Below are 24,298 nucleotides of genomic sequence, written 5' to 3'. Positions count from 1 at the left end.
CTCCCTCGAGTCATTAGTGTGTCTTCATTATTTAATCAAAGAGCGTACTTAAAGCATCAGACAAGTTCAGTAAAAGTTCAAACACATAGGGTGTGTCTATATATAGTACCAGTCAAAAGTTAGGACAGACCTACTCATTCAAGGGTTTTTCTTTATTTTTTTAAATGTTCTACATTATAGAATAATAGTAAAGACATCCAAACTATGAAATAACACATATGGAATCATGTAGTAACCAAAAAAGTGTTATATAAAGTATATTTTATATTTGAGATTCTTCAAAGTAGCCACCGTTTGCCTTGACAGCTTTCCACACTCTTGGCATTCTCTCAACCAGCTTCATGGGTTAGTTACCTGGAATGAATTTCAATTAACAGGTGTGCATTGTTAAAAGTTAATTTGTGGAATTTCCTTTATTCTTAATGCGTTTGAAACAATCAGTTGTGTTGTGGCAAGATAGGGGTGGTATACAGAAGATAGCCCTATTTGGTAAAAGACCAAGTCCATATTATGGCAAGAACAACTCAAATAAGCAAAGAGAAACGACAGTCCATCATTACTTTAAGATATAAAGGTCAGTCAATCTGGAAAATTTCAAGAACTTTGAAAGTTTTTTCAAGTGCAGTCGCAAAAACCATCAAGAGCAATGATGAAAATGGCTCTCATGAGGTGCTGCAGAGGATATGTTCATTAGAGTTAACTGCACCTCAGATTGCAGCCCAAATAAATGCTTCACAGAGTTCAAGTAAGAGACACATCTCAACATCAACTGTTCAGAGGAGATTGCGTGACAAAGGCCTTCATGGTCGAATCGCTGCAAAAAAAACACTACTAAAGGAGACTTGCTTTGGCCAAGAAACACGAGCAATGGACACTAGACCGGTGGAAATCTGTCCTTTTGTCTGATGAGTCCAAATTTGAGATTTTTGGTTCCAACCTCTGTGTCTTTGTGAGACGCAGAGTAGGTGAACGGATGATCTCTGCATATGTGGTTCCCACCGTGAAGCATGGAGTTAGAGGTGTGATGGTGTGGGGGTGCTTTGCTGGTGACACTGTCTGTGATTTTGTGCTTTGTGGGACTATCATTTGTTTTTCAACAGGACAATGACCCAATTCCCCTCCAGGCTGTGTAAGGGTTATTTGACCAAAAAGGAGAGTGAAGGAGTGCTGCATCTGATGACTTGGCCTCCACAATCACCCGAGCTAGTTGAGAGAATGCCAAGACTGTGCAAAGCTGTCATCAAGGCAAAGGGTGGCTACTTTGAAGAATCAAAAATATAAAATATATTTTTATTTGTTTAACACTTTTTGGGTTACTACATGATTCCATATGTGTTATTTCATAGATTTGATGTCTTCACTATTATTCTACAATGTAGAAAATAGTAAAAATCAAATAAAACCCTAGAATGGGTAGGTGTGTCCAAACTTTTGACTGGTACTGTATATGTATGACCCTATTGCAGTTCCCCCTCAACCAAACTAGGGGTCGTGACCCAGACTTTTAATACCACTGTTTTACACTAAAAGGGCATTATCGTAATTTTCACAATTTCAGTGTTATTTTGATGTCATATAGTGGAAATATCATAGAAAAAAAACAGGAAAATCTAGTTTTGACTGCACTGCCCCTTAATCAAAGTTTACTTCCTTATTCTGTCCCGTTGTCGCATAGACATGTATAGGGATCGCATCATTGTGTTTATCCCATTATCGCGTCTGTGAGCGCATGGGCAGTCTGTGAGCGCATGGGCAGTCTGTGAGCGCATGGGCAGTCTGTGAGCGCATGGGCAGTGCCATTGAGACTGATTCAACTTCGCAAACTTTGTACATCTCTATGCGACAACAGGACAAAAAGAGGAAGGGGATAGAATCTCAGTGGAATTGCTAATTTACCTCTCTTTTCAACACACTTTTAGTTCACTCCTTTTCTGTTAACTAGAACCGACCAGCTACACCGAATGGTATCACAGTCGAAAGAAGTTTTCCAGACTGAAAGAACCCCCCCCCCCAGGCTAGCACTTTGATAGCTATAGGTAGGCTATTAGCCCACAAGGTGAACAACAAGCACCGTTCTCCCCTCGTGCTCAAGGCACATTGCTGCATAAAATAATATGTTCTATATTGCATCAAGGGCAAAAATGTGATGGAAGGGTGACTTTCCATAATGCTGCCAGAGGGCTCTACGTAGGGCTGGGCGTTATGGCCTAAAGATCATATCTAGATTTCTTTCAAATTTATGGGCGATTCACGATATATATCTCGATAAAAAAATGTTTTCTCTAAATAAGCGGTGTTGCAAATTAAAGCTCAATACACTGCATTTCAAACAGTCAGCAATAATCGAATGAATTCAGGGCTAAATATAAGCCTTCCACAACCATAAGACCCACTAATAATTTAATTATTTTATCAAAATAGTTTAACATGCTTGCAATAATCATTGATCTGGCTTTCAAGTCTTTCTATGAAAATGCCCTTTTTCATAAAAAATGTAGCCAGAACCAAGCAAAGTTCACATCCACTAATAATGACCAACTTCTTGTAGCAGGCATAATAGAAAATAAACACAGGTAGGGCTGTGACGGTCATGGAATTTGGATCACGGTTATTGGAGAGAACAATTGACTTTCACATACAGCTTGTGTAAGAAAAATGATTACTAGTTACTCTCAACTATTCAATGTTATTGAATGTTATTAGGTGGTTTTCGCAAATGAGGAAGCTGATCAATGTCTAAATGTGTTGACATGATACCTCAGCTGAAACCCGCTCAGCTGAAACGTACACAGCTTGTTTCCAAAGCTAAACAGGGTACACAGAGGTAGGCATCTGGATGGTGGATTCCTTCTTACTGAACTGCATGAACACTCATATACCAGTAGGAGTCAATCTTTGGACTGTGGCTTCACATTTTATTTTCAATATACAGTACCTCTTTATTTAGGTTGATGGCATGACGTTGAAACAATGACATTGATTCAAACATAACATCAACATTGAAACAAGGTCAAATCAAATATTTGTAATCAAATATAAAATGAAACATATTTACAACCACCCAACCAACATATACTGAATATGGGATGAAAAATATTGTTTGTTTCTATGTAAAATTATCAGCAATTTCAACGTATACAGAGTTTTGATGATTATGATGAAATTAGTTTGACGTAAGAACCTGTTACTCAGGTTAAGTCAATGTATTTAAGTTGAAGTTCTACCCTAATTTCAATGTTTACAAGTTGCCAGTTCCTTATATAAAAATGTGTCTTTTATGCTCAAACCTCAAACTTTTTTTGGACCAAACCTCAAATGCAAATATGGGCTGTAGATGAGCAGGTCGAGAGTTTCAAGTTCCTCGGTGTCCACATCCTTAAGGATCTATCATGGTCCAAACACACCAGGGCACGACAACGCCTCAGGAGGCTGAAAAGATTTGGCATGGGCCCTCAGATCCCTAAGAAGTTCTACAGCTGTACCATTGAGTGCATCTTGACTGGCTGCATCACCGCTTGGTATGGCAACTGCTTCGTATCCGACCGCAAGGCACTATAGAGGGTAGTGTGTACATCCCAGTACATCACTGGGTCCGAGCTCCCTGCCATCCAGGACCTCTATGCCAGGCGGTGTCAGAGGAAGGCCCTAAAAATGGTCAAAGACTCCAGCCACCCAAGTCATAGACTGTTCTCTCTGCTACCGCACGGCAAGCGATACCGATCACCAAGTCTGGAACAAACAGGACCCTGAACAGCTTCTACACCCAAGCCATAAGACTGCTAAAATCGATTTTATCCTTTTTGCACTAACTTTTTTGACTCATCACATACGCTGCTGCAACTGTTTACGATCTATCCTTTTGCCTTGTCACTCTATTCCTAGTTATATGTATATATCTACCTCAATTACCTCGTACACCTGCATATTGACTCGGTAATGGTATCCCATGTATATAGCCAAGTTATCCTTACTCATTGTGTATTTATTATTACTTTTATTATAACATCTAATTACTTTTCTATTCATTCTCAATTGTATTTTTCTTTGCATTGTTGGGAAGGGCCCATAAGCATTTCACTGCTTGTTTACAAAGCATGTGACAAATACAATTTGATTTGACTATCATGCTAGCAGATACCCATAGACTTCCAGTCATTGCCAGTTAGCAGTGGCTCACAAAACTACCTCTAACTTCTTTCATACTGGACACAGAATCATAAAAATGGTATCCAGTAGTTCATCTGACTCTGCGGAAGTATATGAAGGACATCATTGCCAAAATCCGGAAGTATCCCTTTAACTGTGAGATGATGTTTAATATTGACTCTACTTTATTGTCACGTTCGTCTTCCTCCTCTTCTGAGGAGGAGTAGTTGGAAGGATCGGAGGACCAATATGCAGCATGGTAAGTGTTCATCTTGAATTTATTTAGAAAAGAGAACACTGAACGAACTATACAAAAATAACAAACAACGAACGTGAAGTTATCGAATAATAGTGCTGACACAAAACACTACACATAGACAATCAGCCACAACCCACAATGACAAAACAGGCTACCTAAATATGGCTCCCAATCAGAGACAACAAACACCTGCCTCTGATTGAGAACCATATCAGGCCAAACACATAGAAATAGACAAACTAGACATACAACATAGAATGCCCACTCAGATCACACCCTGACCAAACAAAAAAGAAACATACAAAGCAAACTATGGTCAGGGCGTGACATTTATCTCTAAAGAGGGAAATCAAATCTGTTATACTCCATGATAGAACTTCAAGCTCAATGCACCCAAGACATTTTCCAGAAAAAAACTATTGCAGATTGAGTGGTGCCAATCTAATCAATGTGACAGTAATATTTATGTCAATTCTGTCAATTCTTGATAATAAATTGAACAATCCTATCCCTATCACCATTCACCACTTATCTCATCTGCACCAAGTCGAGGTATCTAAATATCTGAAAATGGGCATTGCCGGTAAACCCTTCAGAGGCTAGTTTAAATTTAAACAAATCCTTTCTAATTGTGATTATTCTCTAAGCCATACAAAGGAAGGTTGCTAGTCATGGACTGTCGTATCTATGGTAACTGCAGACTCCCCCGAACGGGAGTCCCGAGGGAAGGCTAGGAGCTTGTGAACTGCCAACCCTTCCTTTAGACACAGTCAGCTGCCTGGACAGCTAAATAAAGACAGAGGAAACGGATCATGCAAACAGGTTCCACCCACACCTCACAGAATACAATAACAACACTGACTGACTGCAGACATTTCATAGACAGACCCTACCCAGGACCATTCACATGGAGTGGAGCAGCTGAGCACAGGCCACACATAACCTACAGTGATGTGAGATGGGGTGTCTGGACAATGGTAACGGGAATTACATTTGCATGTAAATTAACACAGCTACACTGTTATACAACTGTTGTCAAGATCTTTGGAATATCCATGTAGCAGAGAAACGACACACACACACACACAAGCACCCACACAGACGTCCCTCAGTGGTGGAACTAGTGGTCTGAATATCAGACAGTTACTGCTCTGGGGCAAAATATAACATCATTTCATATCTGAGTAAGCAGTCTAATGTAACTGCTGCCATATGAAGACATTAAAGCGTGACAGGTCAATCTGTAATGCTGAAGTCCCCATAGATCTCATTAAACATCCCTGTGATTGGATTCATTAACAGCTTACATTGATCAGCTAAATGTGAGTCCTCTCCTGACATGCGTTATGCCACCACCACAGTACATTCCTATCAGTACTGGTTTAGAGGGCAGGAGCCCCAGAAAAGTTGATCCAGCTTCCAGGTGTTAATATTCTACTACGTGCTGAAGACAAAAGTTTTCATTGCAATCAGAATGAAATGTATGAAATCTGGTAAAGGTTATGGTAAATAGATAGTAAAGGATCATGTTCAGTCCATTCTGCTAGTTGCCATACAGATTAGTTGCAGCAGTCATAGTATACTGCTTCAAGTTACAAATAGGGCTTCATAAGAATTCAGTGTTGCAAGTGATTTTAAGCTGTAAACAAACTGATTGGCTTTGGCAAAAAAATTATGAGTAAAAAAAATGATCTTGACAGATGATGGATCACTATGTCCCTTAAAGCAGAGGCGGGCTGCATAGGAGGCAAGGTGGAAAGTAAATGTGCCTCATTTGTAACCATTCCGTAAATTTTACACAATATTTCTGCGCCATTTCTGAAAAGTCTGCTCACGGAAAAAATATTTAGATTAATAAACTTGGCGCTCACCATACATACAGTCTGTATGCATGTTTCCTATTATAAATCAGACCTGTCGTAAAACTGTGCGCGAGTGAACAGCATTAAAACTCTGCCTGGAAAACGCCTCCAATCACCTTTTATGGTGACAATAACGCCCTTTATCTGCTGTATAATTTGGAACTATTGGCATTAGGTTTATATGTCCTGCATTGGTAAAGGCTATGTGAGTAAATAGAAAATGCTCCTATCGCACAGCAATACTGTAGCCTACCCGTACTGTCAAATACACTACATGACTAACAGTGTGTGAACACCTGCATGTCGAACATCTCATTCCAAAATATAGGTCATTAATATGGAGTTGGTCCCCTCTTTGCTGCTATAACAGCCTCCACTCTTCTTGGAAGGCTTTCCACTAGATGTTGGTACATTGCTGCAGAGACTTCCATTAATCCACAAGAGCATTAAAATCCAAATAAAAAAAAGTGGCCAGTGATTTCAAGTCTATGTATATAGGCAGCAGCCTCTAATGTGCTAGTGATGGCTATTTAACAGTCTGATGGCCTTGAGATAGAAGCTGTTTTTTAGACTCTCGGTCCCAGCTTTGATGCATCTGTACTGACCTCGCTTTCTGGAGGTGAGGTTGGGCATTGATGTTGGGCGATTAGACCTGGCTTGCAGTTGACGTTACAATTCATCCCAAAGGTGTTCGATAGAGTTGAGGTCAGTACTCTGTGCAGGCCAGTCATGTTTTTCCACACCGATCTCAACAAAACTTTTCTGTATGGACCTCGCTTTGTGCACGGGGGGATTATCATGCTGAAACAGGAAAGGGCCTTCCCCAAACTGTTGCCACAAAGTTGGAAGCACAGAATCATTTAGAATGTCATCGTATGCTGTAGCGTTAAGATTTCCCTTTGCTGAAACTAAGGGGCCTAGCCCGAACCATGAAAAACAGCCCCAGACCATTATTCCTCCTCCACCAAACTTTACAGTTGACACTACGCATTCGGGCAAGTAGCGTTCTCCTGGCACCTGCCAAACCCGGATTGGTCCGTCGAACTGCCAAATGGTGAAGCGTGATTCATCACTCCAGAGAACGCATTTCCACTGCTCCAGAGTCCAATGGCGGCAAAACATTACCCAAATCTAGCCATTGCGCATGGTGATCTTAGGCTTGTGTGCGGCTGCTCGCCCATGGAAACCCATTTCATGAAGCTTCCGATAAACAGTTCTGTGCTGTCGTTGCTTCCAGAGGCAGTTTGGAACTCGGTAGTGAGTGTTGCAACAGAGGACAGACGTTTATGCGCTACGAGCTTCAGCACTTGGAGGCCCCGTTCTGTGAGCTTGCAACCACTTCTGAGATGTTGGCTGAGATGTTGTTGCTTCTAGACGTTTCCACTTCACAATAACAGCACTTACAGTTCACTGTACTTGTGCACATGACAATACAAACTTGAAACTTGATACATATGCCTACTTCTATGTAATAGATCAGCTGTTAAATTCGACTGTATACCGGTATTATAAACCGTGCTGCTTATGATATTGCAAAACTTGAAATATATTTAGCCTATCTATTTACTAGGCTACTAGGTCACACCTTCTCATTAAAGGGGTTTTCTTTATTTTTACTAATTTCTACATAGTAGAATAATAGTGAAGACATCAACACTATGAAATAACACATATGGAATAACTTGGGATGCAACAAAGTGTTATATTTGAGATTCTTCAAAGTAGCCACCCTTTGCCTTGATGATACCTTTGCACACTCTTGGCATTCTCTCAACCAGCTTCACCTGGAATGCTTTTCCAAAATTCTTGAAAGAGTTCCCACATATACTGAGCAGTTGTTGGCTGCTTTTCCTTCACTCTGCGTTCCAACTCATCCCAAACCATCTCAATTGGGTTGAGGTACGGTGATTGCGGAGGTCAGGTCATCTGATGCAGCACTCCATCACTCTCCTTCTTGGTCAAATAGCCCTTACACAGCCTGGAGGTCCCACTAAGCGCAAACCAGATGGGATGGCGTATTGCTGCAGAATGCTGTGGTAGGCATGCTGGTTAAGTGTGCCTTGAATTCTAAATAAATCCCCTACAGTGTTACAAGCAAAGCACCCCCGCACATCACACCTCCTCCTCCATGCTTCACTTTGGGAACCACACATGCAGAGATCATCCGTTCACCTACTCTACGTCTCACAAAGACACAGAGGTTGGAACCAAAAATCTCAAATTTGGACTCATCAGACCAAAGGACAGATTTCCACAGGTCTAATGTCCATTGCTCGTGTTTCTTGGCCCAAGCAAGTCTCTTCTTCTTATTGGTGTCCTTTAGTAGTGTTTTTTTGTTGCAGCAATTAGACCATGAAGGCCTGATTCACAGTCTCCTCTGAACAGTTGATGTTGAGATGTGTCTGTTACTTGTACTCTGTGAAGCATTTATTTGGACTGCAATTTCTAAGGCGGGTGACTCCAATGAACTTATCCTCTGCATCAGAGTTAACTCTGGATTTTACTTTCCTGTTGTGGTCCTCATGAGAGCCAGTTTCATCATAGGGCTTGATGGTTTTTGCGACTTCACTTGAAGAAAGTTATTGAAAGTTTCTGGATTGACTGACCTTCACTGTCTTAAAATAATGATGGACGGTCTTTTCTCTTTGCTTATTTGAGTTGTTCTTGCCATATTATGGACTTGGTCTTTAAAAAAATAGGGTTATCTTCTGTATACCACCCCTACCTTGTCACAACACAATTGATTAGTTCAAACACCTTAAGGACAGCAATTGCACAAATTAACAAGGCACAGCTGCTAATTGAAAAGCATTCCAGGTGACTACCTCATGAAACTGGTTGAGAGAATGACAAGAGTCTGCAAAGCTGTCATCAAGGCAAAGGTTGGTTACTTTGAAGAATCTCAAATATAAAATGTATTGTTCTACAATGTAGAAAATAGTAAAAATAAAGAAAAACCATTGAATGAGTAGGTATGTCCACATTTTTTGACTGGTACTGTATGTCTAATTATAAGATTCTTATGTCTAATTATTTTAGATTATAAAAATAAATCATTTTTTATGAAATTGCTTTTCATCATATCCCCCATTTGCACAAAACACTTACTTGTCAGCTTGCAATACAATATTTCAACCACTAGCAGATGTGTGTCCGCATGGTCTAAGGTTTGCGGAGAGATGAGCACATTCTCTTGTCAAGCAAAATTTGTATGAATGCTAACTTTTGCGTGAAAAATGACGCACGCACATTTTTGTGGTATATTTTGTACGTACGCACAGTTTATAAATGAGGCCCCAGGTTCTTCCAGGTGGGCACCAATCAGAAAGGACACCAAGACCTTGTGAGGGTTACACCAGCTGTGGGCAGAGAAGGTCATTACTATTCTATGTTATCCCTGGTGGCCTATTACAGAGCACAGCCTCATAGTAAAAAAGGGCTCTGAACATTTGTTTGATCGTCTCACACTGTCGGCAGTGGTCAGCCTATAGGGAGAAGGTAAGTGAACTGGCATTGTGGTGCCAGGACAACAACTTCTCCCTCAACGTCAGCAAAACAAAGGAGTTGATTGTTGACTTCAGGAAGCAGAGGAGGGAACATGCCCCGATCCACATCAATGAAACTGCATTAGAGAGTCAGCATGTTCCTCGGTGTCCACATCACTGAGGACTTGACATGGACCAACAACACTAACACTCTTGTCAAAAGGGCGCAACAGCATCTCTACTTCCTAAGGCAGCTAAAGACACCCCGGGTCCTCTCCAAATACTACCTCTGCACCATCGAGAGAGTCCTGACCAGTTGCATCACGGCCTGGTATGGGAATTGCTCCATCTGCGACCTCAAGGCTCTCCAGCGGGAGGTGATGATGGCCCAGTACAACACTGGGACCGTGCTCCCACCCATTCAGAACATCTACTCAAAATGGTGCCTGAGGATGGCCCTCAGGATCATCAAGGACCCCACACACCCCAGCCATGAGCCGTTCACTCCCTTACCGTTAACTTCTTATGGCTGCAGGGGCAGTATTGAGTAGCTTGGATGAAAGGTGCACAGAGGTGCCCATAGTAAACTGCCTGCTCCTCAGTCCCAGTAGCTAATATAAGCATATTATTATTCGTATTGAATATAAAACACTCTGAAATTTCTAAAACTGTTTGAATTATGTCTGTGAGTATAACAGAACTATTATGGCAGGCAAAAACCTGAGAAGTTCCACTTCCTGTTTAAAATTGTTTCTGAGGTGGCAGATTTTCAACCAAGCTCTCATTGAAATTACAGTGAGATATTGATGAGTTTTCACTTCCTACGACTTCCACTAGATGTCAACATTCAATAGAACTTTGTCTGATGACTCTAATGCGAAGGGGGGCCAAAGAAGACAGGAATTAGTAATCACTGCCATGAGGTGACCACGCATTGAACACGCGCCTTCACATGAGGAGGACCTCCGTTCCACCGCTCTTCTGAAGTCAATCTAATTCTCCGGTTGGAACGTTATTCAAGATGTATATTAACAACATTCTAAAGATTGATTCAGTACATCGTTTGACATGTTTCTACTGACTGTTACGGAACTTTTGGACATTTCGTCACGTTATAGTGGATGCACTTTGTGACTTTGGAATTGTTTACCGCTAACGCGCTAACCAAAGTAGCTAATTGGACATAAATAACGGACATTATCGAACAAATCAAGCATTTATTGTGGACCTGGGATTCCTAGGACTGCATTCTGATGAAGTTCAACAAAGGTAAGGAAACATTTATCATGTATTTTCTGGATTCTGTTGACTCCAACATGGCGGCTAATTTGGCTATTGTTCTGAGCTCCGTCTCAGATTATTGAATGATTTGCTTTTTCCGTAAAGTTTTTTTGAAATCTGACACAGCGGTTGCATTAAGGAGAGGTATATCTATAATTCCATGTGTATAACTTGTATTATCATCTACATTTATGATGAGTATTTCTGTTGAAACGATGTGGCTATGCAAAATCACTTGATGTTTTTGGAACTAGTGAATGTAACGCGCCAATGTAAACTCAGATTTTTGGTTATAAATATGAACTTTATCAAACAAAACATGCATGTATTGTGTTACATGAAGTCCTATGAGTGTCATCTGATGAAGATAATCAAAGGTTAGTGATTAATTTTATCTCTATTTCTGCTTTTTGTGAAAGCTATCTTTCGCTGGAAAAATGGCTGTGCTTATTGTGGTTTGGTGATGACCTAACATAATCGTTTGTAGTGATTTCGCTGAAAAGTATATTTGAAATCGGACACTTTGGTGGGATTAACAACAAGATTACCTTTAAAATGATACAATACACATGTATGTTTGAGGAATTTTAATTATGAGATTTCTGTTGTTTGAATTTGGCGCCCTGCACTTTCACTGGCTGCTGTCATATCGATCCCGGTAGCGGGATGCAGCCATAAGGCAGACAGTATCGGAGCATGAGGTATGATACCAATAGGCTCAGAGATGGTTTCTACCTACAAGCCATCAGACTGCTGAACACTTGCACTGGACTGACCACCTGCACTGACTCTCTGCACCTTAGCACACATGCACTCACTCACACCCACACCCATACAGATATACAATCATCCACACACTCATACACACACACGCACAACAACTGCTGCTACCAGACTTATCAGCATTGTTAAATACTGCACAATAAAAACACTTGCCCCCCAAACCCCCCTTCCCAAAAACACGTGTAAATATTGGACTATAAATTGTGCCTTCCTGTTTTATATTTATTCTACTGAGCCATTTACATTATGTTTGTATTCTTATCTTTTCTTATTTCTTATTGTTGTTGCATTGTTGAGAAGGAACCTGTAAGTAAGCATTGCGTTGGATGTTGTATACCATGTGTATCATGTTGATACGACTAATGAAAGGTGAAATTTGAAACTAGAGACTATTGGAGGAAGGACAATGGTGTGTGATTGGGCAGTTAACATTATGAAGTCTGTGTAATGAACCCCTATAGGAACATGTTCACACAAACTAGTCAGCAGAGGTATCTCTGATACACAAGGTAATTGGAGAATGGGGAATTAAGAACTTCCCTGTGTTAACTGAAAGCATAAAGGACATGCCAACTCTGGAGGGAGGATGATGGTTAATTGAGTCATGACCCTGAAAATCTTGTGCATGCAAAGTTTTTTTATTTATTTCACCTGTATTTAACCAGGTAGGCTAGTTGAGAACAAGTTCTCATTTACAACTGCGACCTGGCCAAGATAAAGCAAAGCAGTGCGACACAAACAACACCTCAGAGTTACACATGGAATAAACAAACATACAGTCAATAACACGATAGAAATAAAGTCTATATACAGTGTGTGCAAATGAGGTAAGATAAGGGAGGAAAGGCAATAAATAGGCCATAGTCGCGAAACAATTACAATTTAGCAAATAAACACTGGAGTGATAGATGTGCAAAGTTAGGGGAAGAGGAACAGAGCGAGATGTCTTCATTTAATGTGAGTCTCTGATCCTTGCAGAAAGGAGTTCCACAGTCACGTCCCCTCCACTAATAGAGAGATGGGAGATGGGAGAGCTGATTAAAAACACAGTCCTCTCAGTTTGAAAATAGTAGAATAAACAGTCTGTGAACATGGCAAAGTAATGGTTAAGTAGGTTAGTTAGTTATATCTCACTCTTTCTTTGTTGCCTACCACTTTACATACAAGAGTGTGCAAAGCTGTCATCAAGGCAAAGGGTGGCTACTTTGAAGAATCAAAAATATAAAATATATTTTTATTTGTTTAACACTTTTTTGGTTACTACATGATTCCATATGTGTTATTTCATAGTTGTGATGTCTTCACTATTATTTTACAATGTAGAAAATAGTAAAAATGAAGAAAATCCCTTGAATGAGTAGGTGTGTCCAGACTTTTGATTGGTACTGTATCTCTCTATTATGCGTGGGAATAGTTTGGAACAGATTTCCAAAATAAAAATGACTTGGAGCTGATTTGCTGGTGTTTTTATAGTATTTTATGCCCAACAATAAAAATACATATTATTATTATTAAAATACATATTATTATTTTCTCCGAAAACTTGGGGGGCCAAATAAAATCACCATAATGCCAGTTGGGGAACCCTGTTGTAGACAATGTCAACAATCACATCTATACGCTGACTTGGTGAGTGAGTAAGGGAGTGCATTGGAGATGTTGTACCCACTGTGACTATGAAAACCTACCCTAACCAGAAACCGTAGATGGATGGTGGCATTCGTGTAAAACTGAAAGCGCGAACCACCGCATTTAACCATGGAAAGAGGTCTGGGAATATGGCTGAACATAAACAGTGTAGTTATTCCCTCTGCAAGAAATCAAACAAGCGAAATGCTGGTACAGGGACAAAGTGTAGTCGCAATGCAATGGCTCAGACACAAGACGTATGTGGCAGAGTCTACAGGAAATCACGGACTACAAAAAGAAAACCAGCCACGTCCCGGACACCGACGTCACGCTTCCAGACAAACTAAACACCTTCTTTCCCCGCTTTGAGGATAATACAGTGCCCGCTAACAAGGAGTGCGCCCCCTATCCTATTCCGTGGCCGACGTGAGTGAAACATTTAAACGTGTTAACCCTCACAACGCTGCTGGCCCAGACGGCATCCCTAGTCACGTCCTCAGCGCATATGCAGACTAGCTGGCTGGTGTGTTTACGGATATATTCAATCGCTCTCTATCCCAGTCTGCTGTCCCCACATGCTTCAAGTTCCTGTACCCAAGATGGCAAAGATAACTGAACTAAATGACTACCGCCCCGTAGCACTTCTGTCATTATGAAGTGCTTTGAGAGACTAGTCAAGGATCATATCACCTCCACCTTACCTGCCACGCAAGACCCATTTCAGTTTGCATACCACTCCAACAGGTCCACAGACGATGCAATCGCCATCACACTGCACACTGCCCTATCCCATCTGGACAAGAGGAATACCTATGTATGAATGCTGATCCTTGACTACAGCTCAGCATTCAACACCATAGTACCCTCCAAGCTCATCATAAAGCTGGAGGCCCTGGGTCTCAACCCTGCCCTGTGCAATTGGGTCCTTGACGTTCTGATGGGCCGCCCCCAGGTGGTGAAGGTAGGAAACATCTCCACTTCGCTGACCCTCAACACTGGGGCCCCACAAGGGTGCGTGCTCAGCCCCTCCTGTAGTCCCTGTTCACCCATGACTGCATGGCCATGCATGCCTACAACTCAATCATCAAGTTTGCAGACGACACAACAGTAGTGGGCTTGATTACCAACAACGACGAGACAGCCTACAGGGAGGAGGTGAGGGCCCTCGGAGTGTGGTGTCAGGAAAACAACCTCTCACTCAACGTCAACAAAACAAAGGAGATGATCGTGGACTTCAGGAAACAGCAGAGGGAGCACCCCCCTATCCACATCGAGGGGACAGCAGTGGAGAAGGTGGAAAATGTTAAGGTCCTCGGTGTACACATAACACACAAACTGAAATTGCCCACCCACACAGACAGTGTGGTGAAGAAGGCGCAATAGCGCCTCTTCAACCTCAGGAGGCTGAAGAAATTTAGCTTGTCACCCAAAACCCTGACAAACTTTTACAGATGCACAATCGAGAGCATCCTGTCGGGATGTATCACAGCCTGGTATGGCTACTGCATCGCCTTCAACCACAATGCTCTCCAGAGGGTGGTGCGGTTTGTACAATGCATCACTGGGGGCATACTACCTGCCCTCCATGACACCTACAGCACCCGATGTCACAGGAAGGCCAAAAAGATCATCAAGGACAACAACCAACCGAGCCACTGCCTGTTCACACCTCTACCATCCAGAAGGCGAGGTCAGTACAGGTGCATCAAAGCTGGGACCGAGAGACTGAAAAACAGCTTCTATCTCAAGGCCATCAGACTGCTAAACAGCAATCACTAACTCAGAGAGGCTGCTGCCCACTTTAATAAATGGATCACCAGTCACTTTAAACAATGCCACTTTAAATAATGCCACTTTAATCATGTTTGCATATCTTACATTACTCATATCATATACTGCATTTTATACCATCTATTACACCTTGCCTAGGCTGCTCGGCCATCGCGTATCCATGTATTTAAATGTACATATTCTCATTCACCCCTTTAGATTTGTGCGTATTAGGTAGTTGTTGGGGAATTCTTAGATTACTTGTTAGATATTACTGAACTGTCGGAACTAGAAGCACAAGCATTTCGCTACACTCGCATTACCAGCTGCTAACCATGTGTATGTGACCAATCAAATTTTTATTGATTTGAATTATTTTTATTGCACATTCTGCAAATCACCAGGTGAGGGCATTTTGAATCCAATTTCACGCTCACTGTTTGTAATGCTTACACATTGGATCATAACTCAAAGTAGCAGGACACCAAAATGTCATAAATATGCTAACTTTGATTAATTATTTCTCAATTGTGCTTTTAAATACAAATGTCAAATATATGTCAACAATCCTTCCTCCAAAAGACCATTCTATGGATTAAATCTTGTGAAAAAAATCTTGGTCTCTTTTTGTCCTGGTTTCGTGAGGAACTCACTCTAATGTGAAAATGTGACATAATTCCATTTGTCAAAGTATCTTCGCACCCTTTGATACAAAGTTATTTGTGCCAAATCTTAAGATAAACGCAGATGGATACAATCTCACTCAATAAAATGGCCTTGCGCAACAAATTGAAATGCAAGGTGTCAGTATTCTACAGTAAATTAGTCATCAGGTGTTCTCTGGAGTTTGTTTCAACTTGAAGTGCTGATGCCAAAACTGTTTGAAACTCATCTTATCTAATTATTGAAATTGGTTCATAGAAAGATTTGTTTTTGAAACTTAAACTGCTCCAATTCTGCAGTTTTTTATTAGGGATTTTATATGATGCCCAAGCATAATGAAAGTGTAATAAAACTTTTATAACTAGCAATATTGACCTTTGTCACCAACAAATCTTTTTTCAGATAGACACCTCAAACTATACTATTAAATACACTACATGACCAAAAGTATGTGGACACCAGCTCGTCGAACATCTCATTCCAAAATCATGGCATTAACATGGAGTTGGTAACCCTTTGCTTCTATAACATCCTCCAATCTTCTGGGAAGGCTTTCCACTAGATGTTGGAACATTGCTGCAGGGACTTGCTTCCATTCAGCCACCAAAGCATTAGTGAGGTCGGGCACAGATGTTGGGCGATTAGGCCAGGCTTGCAGTCGGCGTTCCAAATCATCCCAAAGGTGTTCGATAGGCTTGAGGTCAGGGCTCTGTGCAGGCCAGTCAAGTTCTTCCACACCGATCTCGACAAACCATTTCTGTATAGACCCCGCTTTGTGCATGGGGGCATTGTCATGCTGAAACAGGAAAGGACCTTCCCCAAACTGTTGCCACAAAGTTGGAAGCACAGAATTGCCTAGAATATCATTGTATGCTGTAGCGTTAAGAATTCCCTTCACTGGAACTATGGGGCCGAGCCCGAAGCATGCAAAACAGCCCCAGACCATAATTCCTCCCTCACCAAACTTTACAGTTGGCACTATGCATTAGAGCAGGTAGCGTTCTTCTGGCATCCGCCAAACCCGGATTCGTCTGTCGGACTGCCAGGTGGTGAAGAGTGATTCATCACTCCAGAGTAAGCGTTTCCACTGCTCCAGGGTCCAATGGCGGTCAGCTATATACAGTGCCTTGCAAAAGTATCCATCCCCCTTGGCGTTTTTCCTATTATGTTGCATTACAACCTGTAATTTAAATAGATTTTTATTTGGATTTCATGTAATGGATATACACAAAATAGTCCAAATTGGTGAAGTGAAAAAAAATAAAAATAAAAAATAAATTGTTTCAAAAAATTCGAAATAATTACAAACAGAAAAGTGGTGTGTGCATATGTTTTCAACCCCTTTGCTATGAAGCCCATAAACAAGATCCAGTGTAACCAATTACCTCCAGAAGTCACATAATTTGTCCACCTGTGTGCAATCTAAGTGTCACATGATCTCAGTATATATACACCTGTTCTGAAAAGCCCCAGAGTCTGCAACACCACGAAACAAGGGGCACCAACAAGCAAGTGGCACCATAAAGCTGGAGACTCATATCTCCCTCACTAGCTTTAAGCACCAGCTGTCAGAGCAGCTCACAGTTCACTGCACCTGTACATAGCCCATCTGTAAATAGCCCATCCAACTACCTCATCCCCATTATTTATTTATCTTGCTCCTTTGCACCCCAGTATCTGTACTTGCACATTCATCTTCTGCACATCTACCATTCCAGTGTTTAATTGCTAAATTGTAATTACTTCGCCACCATGGCCTATTTCCTTACCTCCCTTATCCTACCTCATTTGCACACACTGTATATAGACTTTTTCTACTGTATTATTGACTGTATGTTTGTTTATTCCATGTGTAACTCTGTGTTGTTGTATGTGTCTAACTGTTTTGCTTTTTCTTGGCCAGGTCGCAGTTGTAAATGAGAACTTGTTCTCAACTAGCCTACCTGGTTAAATAAAGGTGAAATAAAATGTTTTATTAAATAAAGACCAAGGAGCGGGTGAATAGTTATTAATGCTCAAGTTTTCAGTTTTTTTGTCTTATTTCTTGTTTGTTTCACATAAAAAAACATTTTCCATCTTCAAAGTGGTAGGCATGTTGTGTAAATCAAATGATACAAACCCCTCAAAAATATATTTTAATTTCAGGTTGTAAGGCAACAAAATAGAAAAGTAAGCCGCTGTACTACTCCAGCCGACCCTTGGCATTGCGCATGGTAATCTTAGGCTTGTGTGCGGCTGCCCGGCCATGGAAACTCATTTTTATGAAGCTCCCGACGAACAGTTCTTGTGCTGATGTTGCTTCCAGAGGCAGTTTGGAACTCAGTAGTGAGTGTTGCAACGGGTGTGACTCAAATAGCCGAATCCACTAATTTGAAGGGTTGTCTACATACTTTTGTATTAAATTAGAAGTTGCCACAATATGCTGTTGAAGATTGTTATAACCTTAATCCTGAGGGGAAAAAAACTTCTTAAATTGACATTAGTCATACATTATTATTCAACCAAATTAATGGAATAATCTAAGTAAATAAACAAAGTGTAATGAATAATATAAATGCAAAGCCAAAATCAAAAAATACAAACAATCTCAAGATCAGATATTACTTGAAAACCTCAAACGTTAGGCACGGAATTGATTAACTGCATAAATAAAATATCAATTTGTTTACGTTAGAAACGGTCTTTCTCTCTGTGGTGCCACTTTCCTCTGTGAGCACATTTATAATATTGCCATCCAGGACAACGGAGGGAGGCCACATTACAAAGCTGATGGAGCCCATTCACCAGGGTGATAAGCAGGCAGACAGCATGGCCTTCCTTGAAGGCAAGCACATAATAACTCATCAGCAGTAGGGCCCTGTACGCCACTGCTTTCAGGAAGATATCAAAAACTATCAGGGCAACGACTGTAGCAGCACATAATTCGCAATGTTACTATTAGTATCAATATGACTTCCATTTAGGAGAAATTTCATGGTATCCCAATGCAAGATGTTGTTTCTACTTATACTGCAGGTATCCACTGCACAGATGTGATGCAGTATGCTTGTTACTCAATGCATGTGGCAAAGGATGACCGCAAGCTTATGAAAGATATGGTCCAGGTTAGCACCCTTTTATTGGTCAGATGATGCCAATCAGCAGCCAATGGTCTGGACTAATACTAGGGGTGTGGGTACGTGACAACCCTGTTGTAAATCCTTCAGGAGGCTCATTGCCTCATTGATATTCTAGCGTGCTGTGAGTCAGCTGGTTCATACTCTGACACTCTCTTTGAGCCAGCCATGTTACTTCCAAAACACAGCCCTCTGGTACACAAATTACCATGTGGCTGTTTGGAGTATTTTACTTCGATGTAAAGGATGTATATTTGATAATGCAATAAGTAAGTACACATATTCACACCAATAACTGAAAACATTAAATTGCTGAAAACGTTTGTGAAAATGTGTTAAAGGGGTTAATATGGGTTGAATATAAACAGTACTCATTAAAGATGCACTATGCAGAAATCGTTCTGCCATTTCCTGGTTGCTACAATTCTAATAGTTCATCGAATTTCAGTTTATGTGACAAAACAAGCAAGTATAGTGTAGAGAATCCTTGATACATCTAAACATCTACATCTGCTGTCAAATCTATTTTCCATTCCCAAAAAATATTGTATTTTCAGTTGTTTTAAGCTGGTGTACAAAACCAAAAGTAAAAGACGCAAAAACTAAACTTAAGAACGGGAAGCATACAAATAACATAGAACCGATCTACCGCTTCTTAGACTTGCTTTCATTAAGAATGACAGATCTATAAGTCACATTTCTATGTGAATTTGGTAGGGTCGCCCAAAAAGTTGCATATTGCAGCTTCAAGATTACAATATTTTCCCTACTTTCTGGAATAGGAAATAGGTATCAAAGCAGCTTGGTGTAGTGAATGTACAAGCGTAGACTACTATCATATCTAAAAGCAGAGTGCACAGGTGCTGCTTTTGTTATTCCTACAAGAAAGATGATGTTACATAAGATTAACAGTGATTAAACTTTGATTCTGATTAGACATAGTGTTCACTACTAGGCTGTATTTACTGGCTGCCTTTTTGTAGCAGCAGCAGAAGGGGATCATAAATAATTGACCATGTCATGTTTTAAATAGTGAGAACTGGTCTTAGAAAATATGTATGTAAAATCAAAAGGTAACAAACATCTCCTTCAAGCCCTACACTCTACTCTGATAATGATATGGTAATAGGAAAACAACTGGGATAGGCCTACAGATTAAACTGAACTGGAAAAATGTGAACTATACAATTCATAGTTGTATGGACAGAGTAGTTTTACAAAACACAAAGCAGTTTTAAGAGTAAATGTGTATGAGTCAAGCATTAGACTGACAATCCCCCTCTAATCCACTGCACCTATGAAATGTGTCCATTCATTTGTGTAAAGTAGTAGCCAGGGGATACATTACATCCTAGAGGGAGGAGCTACGACTTGGCACTAGCAATGTTAAAACATAACTGAAAATGATCTGTAGCTGACCCCACCAAGAGGTTGACACCATCAATAACAGTTATGCCCGAAGGATCACTGTGTGTCCATTCACCAAAGAAGACTGATCTATAAGGTCACACTGTGAGCAAAATGTTTGTCCTTGGAAAGAGCAACAATTCTGTCAAACAGGGGAAGGCTTTTAGGAGTTTTAGACAAGGGCCTGGAGAGGCTGTCTGAAATACAGCATCTCTAGCCTACATAAGAGGAAAGATGAGGAATTAGCCTGTATGGACTGTCACCTTCTATCTGTCTCCATATTTTAAGCTCTACAACCAACATAAGCCCAGTGTATGATCATATAAACAAGAATATCCACAGCGAAGGAGATGAGACATGTGAGAACTAATTGACACTGACAGCAACCTCTTCCGGCCCAAAATGTTTCAGTTCGTGTCCCTACTCAAATAGAAATAGACCCTTTTGTTTGTTAACTAGTAAAATGCAGAAGCCATGTGGTTTTCTATTAAATTAATGGGCTTACTGTACATACATTCCTGAAATACTAATCATGGTATTTTAATACAGGAATACATCAAATAATTTTTTCTATTTAAAAGAGTTTTTGTGCATTTGGGACATTTGTGAGAAAATACCATAATAGAGGATGTAAGTGGGGACAACAGGGCATGGGACATGAGTAAACTCATGACACATGTCACCTCAGCACAGCGCAGCGCCGCGTGGATAGGTCTCCTTAGTTGACAGGTGTTTCTTAGTTGACACTTGAAGGGCAACTGATGTGCTCTACAAAAGGTGACCTTGAGACAAAATGTCAAGACAGTCTTGTTTAAGAAGAAGACAGGGTGCCTTGCTTGTTTTTGATATGCAGCACCTGGGAACCAATTAGTAGCCTTAGGATAGGGTAGCTTCTACCGCTGGGGTGTGTATATGCAGAATTAAGTGTATGTGTGGGATCAATTGGACTCTGGATAACTTCTAACATTTTCATTTGATAACAAGGTAACATTACATGAAGTTGTTACTTTGCAAGGCGTTGGATGGCTTGGCAGCCAGCAAGAAAACGTGGATGTTATCTGAAGTTTTCAAAATATGATAATCTCATCTATATATATTTTAAATGTAGTGTTTCTCTTATACCTGTGTAATAACATTCTAATAACGGTTGGTTAATATGCACAAGCAAATCCATCACTCATTGAAAATCCCTGAGTGCGCCTGTGGCCTTTTTGCCTGTGTTGTTTCTGCATGGAATCTTTTAAATGGATGTTAGTTCAGCCTTCCAAGTTTTTAGAACATTCATAGGTCAACACCTTATGACAACCATCAGATAATATTACCTTTGCTCTATGTAGTGTACATCTTCTGTTTGCTGGAAGCACTGTCTCTCTTATCATCAGGGCTGTTCTTAAACCTACAGCTGTGGGTCAATAGGCTACAGCTCAGTGACACCTCTTTCCACATGTGCCACCCAGAAACAGAGTAGTTTCAAAGCCTTAGGAAATCCTGGTTGCCCGAGCTCTCATTAGAGACTTGGGAAACACCTAAGGCATCATGGCTCTATCAACACCAACCAGGGCAAAGAGTCTGACTGTGGTCCAATATGACTCATAAATACCCCTCAGCACAGACATCCCTGTGCTGTGAGGTAGTGGAACATCAAAGGCTCTGCCAGACAACCCAGAGAGGGCACAGAGGGGTGACATCATCACAGCTCGACACACAGGTGGCAAGATACCAGAGCTGAGAAGTGGCATGAAAACCAAAACACTATTAACATGATTTTTGTTATAGAAGCACAAGGAAACATAGGTAGATATTATACAACCATGAACCACATGTATTATTATATTCATAGGCTATTCACGAATTCAGTATGAATATTCACATACAGTAGGCCTGTTCATGAATGAGCAAATAAATTGTTTCAAATGGAAAACATTCATAAGAGGTATTGTGTAGGCATATGGTACTTTGTCTGTGTAATTAGTCACCTGAAGTAATTTATTGTGTGTAAATGTGTCTTCTGTAGCCTTTTACCGTTCCGCCCATAGCTCCCTGCTGAATAAAACAGCCATTACAAGGTAAAATGCACTTATAACAGGATGTACAAGTTGATCTTACCTTACAGTCTTCTGTGTGGGATCGGACGGAATAATCCTCCGATAAATACTTGAGAAAGAAGAAGTCAAACTCTTCATATTTTTCCTGAGCGTGTTGGTCCAGCCGCATGTACGCCTGGATACAGATGCTGCAGACATCCTCGTCATCCCCACCGCCTCTAAACAAATCCAAAACCATGTTCTGAAGACTGCAATTCAAACTGTCTGGGCTTGACATCCCCAACAGTAAGTCGGAGATGGTGTAAGAATCACAAAAAGAAAGGCTGAAATTCCTAAAATAATCAAGTAACATCTGTGACGAGAACGTTGATGGAGTTGAGAAAGAGGACCCAAAGCCATTTTTTTGCTGATACAACGTGGTGCAGGCTGACTCCAGGTGAGTGTGGTGGCTATGAGAATCAGTGCAATGAGGACTTGGAGCAGCGGATTTGGTGAAATTGCTTAGAAAAATACCAATTTTCTCCTCATTTAGAGCCGGGTGGACCCCGTCAGTCGCGTTACTCCAGATTTTGCGGTTGCTCCTATCCTTGGACCTTAGTTTAACTCCAGCACACAGCCAGAGGTGATCAGAGAGAAGGACAGTGAAAAATAATAGGGATGCCAAAGACATTCGCCATTTCTGTACCCTCTCGGAATCGGCACAGGGTTTGTCGTTTTGTTTGGGTGCACAACAGATTTTTAACACGGCGTCATCTTCCCTTCGAAACATCCAAGCACCCCTGATCATATTTTAGGGGGGAGACAAAAGCGATCTCAGATGGGTTTTTCACCTCTGCAATATAGGCTATCCCCCAAACAATGTCACCTACCTCGTTTGCAACATGGTGATGGGAAGAATTTTCCCCAAGTTGTTGTGTCAAGAAATCAATCCAGCTCCAAACCCTGGCGTCTAATTTTTACAATGAGCCATCGCAAATAGATAACGTCCGGCATAATATTCCCTATACACCCAAAATTGTAACATTTTGCGAAATCCTACTGACACCTCCAGCACCGGTGCAGCATCACACAAGAAACGCATAGTATGTACAAAAACGAAATCTTTATTCTATATCTGTCATCCTCAAACATGACACAATGACTTATTTTTTCTTCCGTTTCTGGTGAAAAAAAAGCTACATTTGCCTCTCATCTTCTCCCTCCTTGATAGTCTCGTTTAGACTGTCGCCATCTTCGGTTTTGCACAGAAAACCTTGAGATTTTTTAATTGAAGGGGGTTGGGGCGCCTGCGCTCTTCGTCGCCCCTGTGGTTCCACATCTCTTACTTCCCCATTAACGCAAGCTCCATTCATTCCCCAGCTTTCATTCATTCCTTTCACTGGACAGCTTTACCCCAGGAGGCATTTAAGGATAGAGATTAAACACCACGTTATTCATCTGGTTCGCAAGAAAATATTTAATGTGACTATAGATAAATGTGACAATTCATATGTTGTAAAATAATATGCCATGGTAACGAATTTAGATGATGTTGAGTGTGGTGATATACTACAACCCCAAAAATGTGAGGTCAGAAGATCATTAAATGTTAGTTCATTTCATTTTACACTTCTTTGATAGTGTTTTCCCCACAGAGAAACCACCCTCACCATATTTTAGAGTGGTACTGATTGTCATCAATTGCTACTGTAGTCATTCTATTACTGCCTGGCTAGGCTACTAGTACTAAAGTGTGTCACAATAATAATACCAACAAAAAAACTAACCATAATATGTATTGCATAATAATAATAATCAATCCTCACAATAATCCTAATCTCTATGGTTCTGCACATTTATTTATTTTATTTCA

At 40.7% G+C, this 24,298-nt stretch overlaps 1 protein-coding gene across 1 annotated transcript in view; it reads right to left on the bottom strand.

The window, feature by feature from the left end:
* Nucleotides 1-23,713, bottom strand: part of LOC129868619 (NALCN channel auxiliary factor 2-like) — a 56,593-nt gene extending 32,880 nt beyond the window's left edge. Inside the window, exon 1 of the mRNA XM_055942753.1 lies at nt 22,508-23,713. Coding sequence (XP_055798728.1) covers nt 22,508-23,233 — 726 coding nt within the window. The 5' untranslated portion in view covers nt 23,234-23,713. The remainder of the gene's footprint in view (nt 1-22,507) is intronic.
* Between the last annotated feature and the right edge of the window lie 585 nt (nt 23,714-24,298).

The sequence above is a fragment of the Salvelinus fontinalis genome, chromosome 13, assembly GCF_029448725.1.
Source record: "Salvelinus fontinalis isolate EN_2023a chromosome 13, ASM2944872v1, whole genome shotgun sequence".
Classification (NCBI taxonomy): Eukaryota; Metazoa; Chordata; class Actinopteri; order Salmoniformes; family Salmonidae; genus Salvelinus; species Salvelinus fontinalis.
This window is presented reverse-complemented; position numbering and strand designations above follow the sequence as displayed.